The 12,216-nt window shown below is 32.9% G+C and overlaps 1 protein-coding gene and 1 pseudogene across 4 annotated transcripts in view; both read right to left on the bottom strand.

Annotated features, from left to right (window-relative positions):
* The window catches only part of LOC132043754 (copper chaperone for superoxide dismutase, chloroplastic/cytosolic), a 63,591-nt gene that overhangs the window by 2,882 nt on the left and 48,493 nt on the right, over nt 1-12,216 (bottom strand). Inside the window, exons 1-3 of one of the 4 annotated variants that reach the window (XM_059434219.1) lie at nt 3,299-3,373; nt 486-656; nt 120-146 (exon numbers count right to left, since the gene is read on the bottom strand). The exons of 1 other annotated variant lie outside the window; for it this stretch is intronic. In XM_059434219.1, coding sequence (XP_059290202.1) covers nt 120-146; nt 486-656; nt 3,299-3,373 — 273 coding nt within the window. Of the gene's footprint in view, nt 1-119; nt 147-485; nt 791-3,298; nt 3,374-12,216 lie in introns of those variants that run through there. 2 more of the 4 variants (XM_059434218.1, XM_059434217.1) reach the window with 2 other exon arrangements.
* On the bottom strand, nt 8,641-11,222 carry LOC132043774 (subtilisin-like protease 4; annotated as a pseudogene).

Genomic DNA, 12,216 nt, shown 5'->3' with positions numbered 1-12,216 from the left:
TTCTTTATAAGTACAAAAATCTCCACTTAATTGTACAGTTCAAAATATGAAAACCCACAAAAAATCTTTTCCATCTAAAAACAAAAAATGCATAGAAAAATTTGGTACAAAACACTTACCAGCAACTCAGGCAAAACAGCGCCATTCTGCAAATGAAAAAATCACATTACTGAATTAGAAACTATAGCATTAATTGATTGCCAAATTGATAATCCAAAAATAATAATAATAATAATAATACTCCATTCATTTTAATTTGTTTGTCTGATTTTTTACTTTACATGGTCTTAAATTAAAGATACATAGAATATACCAAATACCCTTTAATCTTGTGATCTTAAATATATCACTCACGTGAAAAGTTAAAATTTAGATTGCCAAAATAAAGAGAGATTCTTTGGAAATAGACTAAAAAGGAAAGTAAAACAAATAAATTGAATCAACGAGGAATTCAATTAATTAAGAAAGAATAATTTTAATTGTACCTGGGTGGAAGTTTGGTGATTTGAAGAAGGCGTATCCATATGAAGAGCTAATGGAAGACTCGGTTTTTGTAGATTCTTCGATAAGCTTAATTGGAGAATCGGATTATTATTACAACTACAAATTGAGCTAAATTTTAGATTTTTCGATAGGAATTCAAAGTGCGATGAAGAAGATGAGGAAATGGAAGAAATAGCAAAAGCAGCAGCAGCAATGGCGGTTGTTTTTGCAGTCACAATTGACCTTAAAAATGCCATTTTGTACGCTCTTTTTATATGTTCAAGAGTTTGGTTATTGGATAAATGTTTTAACACTTCGAGAGAGAGTTGGAACGCAATCTAATTTCTAGAACATCTGTTGGGGTTATTTCCACTTTTGTCCCTCTTTTGTGCTGGTTTTTTTTAATTTTTGACCTTTATAAAAAATAATTTTGCGGGGACATAAATTAATACTTTCATTTCATAATATATTACTATAAGTTATGCCCCAACGTGACTTCAATTTTTAAGAACACTTATGCCCGGCCACTAAACATAAGTTTTGTAGCGAGAGACAAAAATTAAAGACCAGTCCATTTGAAGTGCAAACCATGCCATTTCTTCTCCTCTTTCCTGCATTCAACTAATTGGGTTGTTTCAAGTTTTATTGGGCCACTGAACTACTCACCCTCGCGTTTATGGCCAATTCGCGCGAATGTCCCTATCTTGGGTGATCTTTAGTCTTTAACTTTAAGGGCCTGTTTGGGAAGCCACCTGGTAATTGAAATTGGCGTAATTACTTAGGTAGTAGTGACACATCCGTAATTACAACTGCTTGTGTAATTACGACGGCACCTATTGTTTGTCGTTGCGTAAGTACGAGCGTAATTACAAGCGTGGCGTCTTTGTTGCACAAGTGTAATTACACGATTAGTTTAATTAAAAATAAAATTTAATTATAAAAAATTTAAAATTAATATTTAAAAAATATTTGCCTTTATAAGTGATATTAAATTAGTTATTTAATAACACATTGTTTCTTGAAAATATATTAATTAATACTTATATATTTGTAACTAGTATTGTAAAAAATAATTGATATATATCTTAAAAGAAGTTTTTTTTGTGAGAACGTCATGGATTAGATGTTTGACAAAAAAAATAAATATATTTATAAATATAATGCCATAACATTATTCAAATGTTTGACACAAAAAATCCATCAAATGAAAGTGAAAAAATAAATTGGGAATGAGAAGAAAGAAAATGAAAACTAAATAATATAAAAAAATACATTTTAAAAAATATAAATAATTTAAAAGTAAAAATAAAAAAGGAATTAAAATAATAGAAATAAAAATCAAAAGAAATTAAAATAATAGAAATAAAAATAAATTAAAATCAAACGCGAAAAAAATAAACAAAAAAGAAACAAACTAAAAAGTAACCACAGTAATTACGGGGTGTAATTACGCCAATTCTCAACCCCCCTCGAGAATTGGAGGAGTGTAATTACACCCTCTCGGTGCACGCTAAATTCCCACCTAAAGCTTTATTGTCAATTACTTGGTCAAACAAACGGACAAGTTTGTGTAATTACACTAAATTACCCCCAATTCCAATTACCTGGGTGGCTTTCCAAACAGGCCCTAAGTAACAAAAAAGTGATAGAAAATATCTCTGGCATTGAAAAAAAAAAAAAAAAAACTTTATCCGACTATGAAATTTTGCCTTGTGTTAATTTTTTTTCAATGTTCTTGGGATCGAACCCGGAATGCTCGATTTAGAAGACCATCGAAATAGGGTGCTTTGACCCACAAATTTCATTAAATGAGAAGCTGAGACAAAAATGAAAGACCTGCGATTTGAGGGGCAAACATTAAAGACCAGTTCGTATGAAGAACAATCCGCACAAAAACATGTTGTTTTGTTGGATTGGTATCTTCCTGATGTGGCTTTGCGGGCCGTTGGGGATCCAAGATCGATTTTGAAGCTTAATTTCAACAAAATAGGCCAAAGTGCATATATGCAGTTTTCGGACCTCTATTTAAGTTATATTTGTAGTGTATGAAAATATGAACGTTTATCCATTTCGGAACAATTTCAACCATATTTGTCTATTTTCACTTAAAGCCTAACTTAAGATAAAGACGGAATGTAATCATTTTTACCTGAAGTTCAAGTATATACAACTGAAGTTAGCATTCCTGCCTGAGGTATATGTAATTTCAGACAGTCATGACATCAGCTAAATCTTGAAATGGATCAAAATAAACCAAACAAGCTATGAACAATGTTTAAGGATCGGTTGGGCAAAAATGGGATATCAGTTATCAACCAAACGTGGATTGAAATGTGAGTGAGTAGCGACTTTAAAGCGACAATTTTTTTTTACATAATCAACACACTTAAAGGTAATTACATGTAATTCTATTTAATAAGCATCATTAGATAATCTAGAATAATGATAATTTAAAATGTTATGATTAACTTACACTAATATGATGTTTTTCATGCTATTAATGTAACGGGTCAATGAAATAAATAGGGGAAACCCTACAAAGGTTATGGGAAGATCTTTGTGTTCAATTTCGATGGATATATATAGTTTGAAGTTTCACATATTGCCCACTTGTGAAGTTTACAAAGCACGAGTATAAAGGCCAATTATTCATTCGTCGCAATGAATAATATAATACTATTTTAAAAGTGGGAAATCCGAAGTGAAAAGTTGGATGCTGAAATTGCTCAATTAAATATTGAGCAGACTTTTTTATCGCTTGACAAATAACATTATAATAATATTGAAAGTGCGATGAAGAAGAAGAAGAAGATGAGGAAATGGAAGAAATAGCAAAAGCAGCAGCAATGGCGGTTGTTTTTGCAGTCACAATTGACCTTAAAAATGCCATTTTGTACACTCTTTTTATATGTTCAAGAGTTTGGTTATTGGGATAATAAATGTTTTAACACTTCGAGAGAGAGTTGGAACGCAATCTAATTTCTAGAACATCTGTTGGGGTTATTTGCACTTTTGTGCTGGTTTTTTAATTTTTGACCTTTATAAAAAATAATTTTTCGGGGGCATAAATTAATACTTTCATTTCATAATATATTACTATAAGTTATGCCCCAACATGACTTCAATTTTTAAGAACACTTATGCTTGACCACTAAACATAAGTTTTGTAGCGAGAGACAAAAATTAAAGACAGTCCATTTTGAAGTGCAAACAATGCAATTTCTTCTCCTCTTTCACCATTCGACTAATTGGGTTGTTTCAAGTTTTATTGGGCTACTGAACTACTCACCCCCGCGTTTTATGGCCAATTCGCGCGAATGTCCCTATCTTGGGTGATCTTTAGTCTTTAACTTTAAGGGCCTGTTTGGGAAGCCACCTGGTAATTGAAATTGGCGCAATTATTTAGGTAGTAATGACACAGCCTCGTAATTACACTACTATGTAATTACGACGACCTGTTTGTTTGTCATTGCGTAAGTACAGTGTAATTACAAGCGTGCTGTTTGGTTGCACAAGTGTAATTACACAGTTAGTTTAATTAAAAATAAAATTTAATTATAAAAAATTTAAAATTAATATTTAAAAATATTTGCCTTTATAAGTGATATTAAATTAGTTATTTAATAACACATTGTTTCTTGAAAATATATTAATTAATACTTATATATTTGTAACTAATATTGTAAAAAATAATTGATATATATCTTAAAAGAAGTTTTTTTTGTGAGAACGTCATGGATTGGACGTTTGACCAAAAAAAATATATTTATAAATATAATGCCATAACATTATTCAAATATTTGACACAAAAAATCCATCAAATGAAAGTGAAAAAATAAATTGGGAATGAGAAGAAAGAAAATGAAAAATAAATAATATAAAAAAATACATTTTAAAAAATATAAATAATTTAAAAGTAAAAATAAAAAAAGGAATTAAAATAATAGAAATAAAAAATAATTAAAAATCAAAAGAAATTAAAATAATAGAAATAAAAAATAAATTAAAAATCAAACGCAATTAAAATAAACAAAAAAGAAACAAACTAAAAAGTAACCCTGTAATTACAGGGTGTAATTACGCCCAATTCTCAACCCCCCTTGAGAATTGGAGAGTGTAATTACACCCTCTCAATTACACCAAATTCCCACCTAACTGTGTAATTACTTGGTTAAACAAACAGACCAAACTGTGTAATTACACTAAATTACCCCCAATTCCAATTACCTGGGTGGCTTTCCAAACAGGCCCTAAGTAACAAAAAAGTGATCGAAAATATCTCTGGCATTGAAAAAAAAAAAAAAAACTTTATCCGACTATGAAATTTTGCCTTGTGTTAATTTTTTCAATGTTACTGGGATCGAACCCAGAATATCTGATTTAGAAGACCATCGAATTAGGGTGCTTTGACCCACAAATTTCATTAAATGAGAAGCAGAGACAAAAATGAAAGACTAGTGATTTGAGGGGCAAAAATTAAAGACCAGTCCGTATGAAGAACAATCCGCACAAAAGCATCTTGTTTTGTTGGACTGGTATCTTCCTTGATGTGACTGTAGAGGCCGTTGGGCTGATCCAAGATCAGTTTTGAAGCTTAATTTCAACAAAATAGGCCAAAGTGCATATATACCAGATTTTCGGACCTCTATTTAAGTTATATTTGTAGTGTATGAAAATATGCACGTTTATCCATTTCGGAACAATTTCAACCATATTTGTCTATTTTTACTTAAAGCCTAACTTCAGATAAAGACGGAATGCAATCATTTTTACCTGAAGTTCAAGTATATATCTATTTGAGAGTTAGCATTCACTGCACAGGTATATGTAATTTCAGACAGTCATGACATCAGCTAAATCTTGAAATGGATCAAAATAAACCAAACAAGCTATGAACAATGTTTAAGGATCGGTTGGGCAAAAATGGGATATCCAGTTATCAACCAAACGTGGATTGAAATGTGAGTGAGTAGCGACTTTAAGGCAGCAATTTTTTTTTTTACATAATCAACACACTTAAAAGGTAATTACATGTAATTCTATTTAATAAGCATCATTAGATAATCTAGAATAATGATGATTAACATGTTATGATTAACTTACACTAATATGATGTTTTTCATGCTATTAATGTAACGGGTCAATGAAATAAATAGGGGAAACCCTACAAAGGTTATGGGAAGATCTTTGTGTTCAATTTCGATGGATATATATAGTTTGAAGTTTCACATATTGCCCACTTGTGAAGTTTACAAAGCACAAGTATAAAGGCCAATTATTCATTCGTGCCATGAATAATATCATACTATTTTAAAAGTGGGAAATCCAGAAGTGAAAAGTTGAATTACTAAATTATCCATTAAATATTGAATGACTTTTTTATCCTTCGAGCAAATAACATTATAATAATATTTTTTACCAAGATAGAATTACACATCCTAATAAAGATTACAAGGAAAAAATTTGAAAGAAAGACAACCCATTCGGATAGTCAGCTTTTATTAATAAGACCTTTGGCTTTCCATATGCAAAAGTATATGTAAGTTTAAGTAATTTATGGCTTCTACAATAATGAATAATGATGGTGCATTTAAAAGTGCAATCTTTCATATCGTAATGGGCAGAGCAGTTATTGTTGAAAATAAAAGTAATATTCATAAATTCACTCATCAGTTACGTTGAAGAAAATCATAATTTACACAATTGAATTGTTAATGAATCATCTCAATAACTAATTAAATTCTGATTGAAAAAACGCTTATATAAGTAGATTCTGAAGTCAACTGAATACTCTACTTTTCCATTAGAACTCTGTAAATTTAATTAAGCTTACCTATTCACCTCTTGCAACAAAAATCAGGTAAGTTCATGTATTTTTTCCGTGTAAATTTCTATGAGTATCATGATACTGTATATATTTGTTTGCATTTTGTCTAGGAAACACCCATTGTTTAGTATGAAATGAAATAATGTCCTCTTTTTTTTTTTTTTTTTTTTTTTTTTTCTGGTAATCATATGCCATTAACAAATGACATATTAGGCATTTGACTACTGTTTATTATATCTTTTGTAGTGAAAGGTAATTTTGTTTGGATATGCAAAAACTACCAAGAATAGGGCATTATTAGGCATCTATTTAAGTATGTTTTAAAAAGTTTGTTCTTATTGATATAGGGCACACGAAACCACGCGCCCAGATACTAGTATCTTTAAAACTATAAACAACTTTATGTACTACTTTGTTCCAAAACAAATAAAAATCACAATAAAGAGGACCCGACACTTTTGTAACCCAAAAAAAAAAAAAATTGGAACCAAACTAACCCTTTAAAAAAAAAAAAGAAGTAAAACTAGGCTTCGCGCGCGAATACGTATGTGAAAGGTTGTTGCCTTCGAGTGGAAATTATGTCCTTTTAATGCTGAACAAATATTAGAATTAAGACGGAATTGGGAAGTCCATTCGAGGGATTCCTTGGAAAGCTCAAAAAGTATTACTTTTTTTTTTCTTTTCTTTTTTTAAGCTATCAAAATCACGTTTTTTCATACTTTGGACAAAGATTAGTCATGTTTCAAAACCCCGAAATATCAATATTTTATATAGAACTTAATATATTTTTTTGCGTACAATAACGTCGGCTCATTACATCAAGTATACATAAACATTTGGATCGTCGTTTTAGGGGTTGTAAAGTGCCCCGAAGTAAATTTTGTTTGCTTGGAAACTTGTCATCTTTAGATCTAAGTGTCATATTTTAAAGGATTTTGATTTAAGTGTTTTGAAATAAAAATATTATATTAAAAAATAATTCATCCCATACGAGAGGTTCAACCAAGGTATAATATATCTCATTCAATGCTCCCACCAAGGTTTGATCCCACGTTGTTGGCATAAAAAAGAAGTAAGTAAAAAAGAGAGGCTAAACCACCAAGTCAAATTGGTGAATGCAACAAAGTAGATGCTTTTTATTTTTTATAATGTTCACTAATGCTATCTAACTCGTTTTCATAAATTGAATTTCGAATCTCGAAATTGACGTTCAAAACATCATTACCACGGGATTAGCATCTCAAAATAGATTTTTTATCATTAGATTTTTACTAGAGAAGAATGGAATTTTTGCACAAATTTGGGGCAAAATTCAAATTGAATGGGATAAAGGGAGTTTTTTGGAAAATCGGCTCAGCCAAACCGCCTTGCGGCAGCTTGTCCGCGTACATCTCGAAAAAATACCCTGAATAAAAAAAAAATCGCGTAAATCGGACATCCGAGCGCAAAGTTATGACCATTTAAAGTTTCAACAATTTACAACTAGTTTTCTACTTATGCTTCGGTCCTTATTTTTTATTTACGTGAGTGAAGAGGCATATGTATACTTGATGTAATGAGCCGATATTATTGTACGCTAAAAAAATATTAAGTTCTATATAAAATACTTATATTCCAACGTTTTGAAACGTGACTAATTTTCGGTCAAAGTATGAAAAAAAACTTAAAAGATAACAAGTTTCCAAACTTACTTCGAGGCACTTTACAACCCCTAAAGCGACTGATCCAAACATATATGTATACTTGATGTAATGAGCCGACGTTATTTTACGCTAAAAAAAAATATTAAGTTCTATATAAAATATTTATATTCCGGTGTTTTGAAACGTGACTAATCTTCGGTCAAAGTACGGAAAAAAGCTTAATTTTGAGTTTGATTTCCAAAGAACAAAGATGATAAGTTTCCAAGCAAACAAAACTTACTTCGGGCCACGTTACAACCCCTAAAACGACGATCCAAACGTTTAGGTATACTTGATGTAATGAGTCGACGTTATTGTGCGCAAAAAATATATTAAGTTCAATATAAAATATTGATATTTTGGGGGTTTTAAAACATGACTAATCTTTGCCCAAAGTATGGAAAAAACGTGATTTTGATAGCTTAAAAAAAAAAAAGAAAAGAAACCCCCCCCTCCCCCCCCCCTTCACGCACGGAGATACATGCGTGAAAGACCAAACTCAAAAAGTTACAGTTTGGTCCTTTCACGCACAAATTCTGTGCGTGAAGCCTAGTTTGATTCTTTTTTTTTTTTTAATGGGTTAGTTTGGTTCCAATTTTTTTTTTTTTTTTTTGGGTTACAAAAGTGTCGGGCTCCAATAAAGATGTGCTCATTTAATTTTGACAAACAGGTGTAGGTTTAGCTCGGCCATCTTGTTAATGTCTTGATATTTCAATCAAAAGGTCATTTGAACAAAGCGATTTAGTGATTAAAGATTGCTGTTGTACATTAAAGATGTTACATTAACCCAAATACAACCATACTTGCGTGAAGAAGTATTCATATACCTATACAAGACATGATTGAATGAGTCCTTTATGCACTTATTCTACATTTGGGATTGAACTGCCAATCTTATAGTATCACTAAACCAACATAACTGCAATTGGACTTCTCACAAAGTGCTTATTAGAAGTCCATTTCAAGAATCCCTGAAGAACATCATCGTTTGAGTAATTTGGTTGTCTTGGAAAATGTCACTTGATATGTCAATTCTCAGTTCGACATAGAGAAATTTAACTCGGAGGGTTTAACTTTCACAACAACTCCTTTTGGTAAAACTATCTCCATCTTGTTAGATGATTTGGCATCTCCCACGTTGGTCACAGTTCTGGTATATGTCTGAGGACTTGATCCAAGTTTGATGGAAAATGAAGGATAATTTAGTTGCTCTTGTGGGATACTTTTCACCTCTGAGCATTTCACCTTGCGTTGTAACAGATTACCTACTTCACGATTTGTGTAGTTCAAACCACATAAATAAGGTACATGGTCCTCGAATGGCATATCATAAATTAGTCCAGGGTCATTTGCTCTCGATGGATTAACATGTCTGCACAATTGCAAAGATATCGACGGACGGAGCCTTTCATCTAGTATTGGATTATTGGCAAGGTTTAATGTGTCGGCGGTTGTCATCATTGCGAGACTTAATAGCGACGGGGAGACAATCGGATGTGCGCTCTTGACAAAGGCTGTTACACCACTAAGCCATTGAGGTGCCTGATAGCATATTGAATGTGGATTTTGTGTTTTTGTTGTCATCCACGGAGGTAGACCAAGCAGCAAGGATATTAACACCAGGACTGATTATGTCAGGTTTCAAGATGCCCGGACTACCTACACTTGGTCCATGAGCAGAAAATGAAGCAACTATGGGAGCATTTTTATCTCCGATTATTGTTCCTAGGAACGTGATTGTAGCAACAGGGTTTGATGTTGAGTTCATAGATGCAGCAATTCTTATTCCATCTACATCCGAGACATCCAGTGCTAGAAGAACATGAGCATCAGCATATTTAGTGACACCGTCACCCGGCCGGTTGTTGATAATCATGCCAACACCTCCAGCATCCTTTACCGCTTGCCCTTTTTCAACCCTGGGAACGCCACCATCTTCTAGACATAATACTATCTTTCCTCTTATAGCAGGGTTAGTGAGTGACCCTGGTTTGCAATAAGGGGTTTCAAATTCATCACTGGTATTTTTTCCAGCATCAAACAGACTAAAGAATGTTGAGTTGGAAATCTTTGGACGATAAGCAGATTCTCCTTCAAATTCCTCGTCTCCATTTCCAAGCTTAACAATAGCTTTTAGCTTTCTATCGAGAGTGCTAGCACCTACCGTAAGAATCCATGGGGCTGTGTTTTCTACTGAGCCATTGGATGGACCATCATTGGCAGTAGAGCAACTTACAAGAATACCTCTTTCTGTTGCACTGAAAGCCCCAATAGCAATATTGTCACTATGGAAAGGACCCGTACTACGTCCACCAAGAGATATAGAAAGAATATCTACACCATCAGTTATAGCTGCATCCATGGCGGCTATGATATCAATTTCCGCACAACCAAAAGAATTGCATACCTTATGTATGGCTATGTGGGCAAGAGGAGCAACACCAACTGCAGTGCCATTAGCATTCTCATATACATTGGCACCAATCACAAAGGCTCCTGCGACTGTGCCCGCTATGTGTGTACCATGTCCAGTATCGTCTATCGGGGAACCATTGGCAAGTCGGAAAGACATTGCTCCTATGAGCTTGTTATTACACTTATTCGTGAAATTGGACTCACAATTTCCTTTCCACTTAGCAGGTGGAGGAGGCATCCCAACGTCGCTAAACGAAGGATGGTCAGGAAAAGTACCAGTGTCTATAACTCCGATTATCACACCTTTCCCATAGTTGGAATCCTTCCATAAGCCCATGTTCTGCTGCAAACCAAGGAAACTTGTAGTATGAGTAGTATGCAATGACAAAATCCACTATGGTTGTGCAGAAACAAATCCATGTTTCTTCTCCATTTCCTTCACTTGTGATGAAGTTAATCGTGCTGCAAAGCCTTTCATCACATTGTGATAGGAATAGATTATGCTAGCAGGCTCTTCATTTCCATTTGAGCTAATTGCAGTAGTTTTAGGCAAAAAAGAAAGGTAATAACTCTCTAAATCCATTAATGATGATTGAGTGGAAATTTGGATCTTTGGATTTTCAACATGGACTATATAAATCTCTGAATCACTCTGTATACTAGGCCATGGGAAAGAGCAAAACATGAAAATAAGAATGATTTTCAAGAATCCCATGGCTGCAAATTGGATAAGAACTTGGAAAGTGAATTTGATGATTTTTTGAGTTTTGGAGCTACTATTTATAAGTACTCCGTCCTTGAACTTTTCATATTCATTTTATATTGCATTTTTGCTCCACTTGCAAAATCAATTTGATCAACTCACACTGTGAATTAAACGTATTAATTGTTCGTTCTGTTAATAGGAGGCCCTGATTTTGACTATATCATTATTGTGAATGAGACTTGCAATTACACTACTAAAAACAAACCACACTCATACTGAGGCTCTTTTTACGATGCAATGGCCTTAAAATGGCGGACTCAAATGGACTCTATCCATTAGTAGCCTTAAAATGGCAGAATCAAAGGGACTGAAATTATTGATTTGTGAAGAAATCCATTACACTTGTTTTTCTCTTGCAAACGATTGCAGGTCATTGATGCAGCTAAGGGGGATGTCGAAGATTAGGCACAACTTTAAAAACTAATGCAATAAACCCCATTTGGAATCTATTAATTACACCCTCATATCTTTTGCAAGATCCATATTATTCTAAATAATATTCAAGTATCATCATACCATTATTCATTGCGATATTTCGCCTTAAAGAAAAATATCATGACGTTATTAAATTTGGTGGCCCGTCTTCCCTTCTTATGGGTACCCCCACTGATTCAGTGATACACCAATGTACATCAATTAGCTTACTTTATCTTAAATTCTAGACCCATTTTCATTTATAATTTGTTACCAACCAAATGTGACGCTTAAATAGAATAGTCTTCAACTTCTTACAACTACGTGGAGATATTGGCAAATCAGTGGCGGCTGTTATATCTCTTTTTCAAATCCTTTCCAACGTTTCTGTCTCCTATCTTGTCTTTTTTAAATTCTAATTCAACAGAATATGTAGCTTAATAAACGTAAATAAGAAGTCATTAAACCAAAATACTACATAAGCAATTACACCTAATCTCAAACAAATGTGGGGTTATGAGATTCATCATGAATTGATTAGTTCTACACTAACCAAATCCACCACAATCCTCATCCTTTATCAAGACTCGAAACCGACAACATGAGCAAGCTCACACAAGTTGAATTTC

Source organism: Lycium ferocissimum, unplaced genomic scaffold (assembly GCF_029784015.1).
Source record: "Lycium ferocissimum isolate CSIRO_LF1 unplaced genomic scaffold, AGI_CSIRO_Lferr_CH_V1 ctg285, whole genome shotgun sequence".
In the NCBI taxonomy this organism is placed as follows: domain Eukaryota; kingdom Viridiplantae; phylum Streptophyta; class Magnoliopsida; order Solanales; family Solanaceae; genus Lycium; species Lycium ferocissimum.
This window is presented reverse-complemented; position numbering and strand designations above follow the sequence as displayed.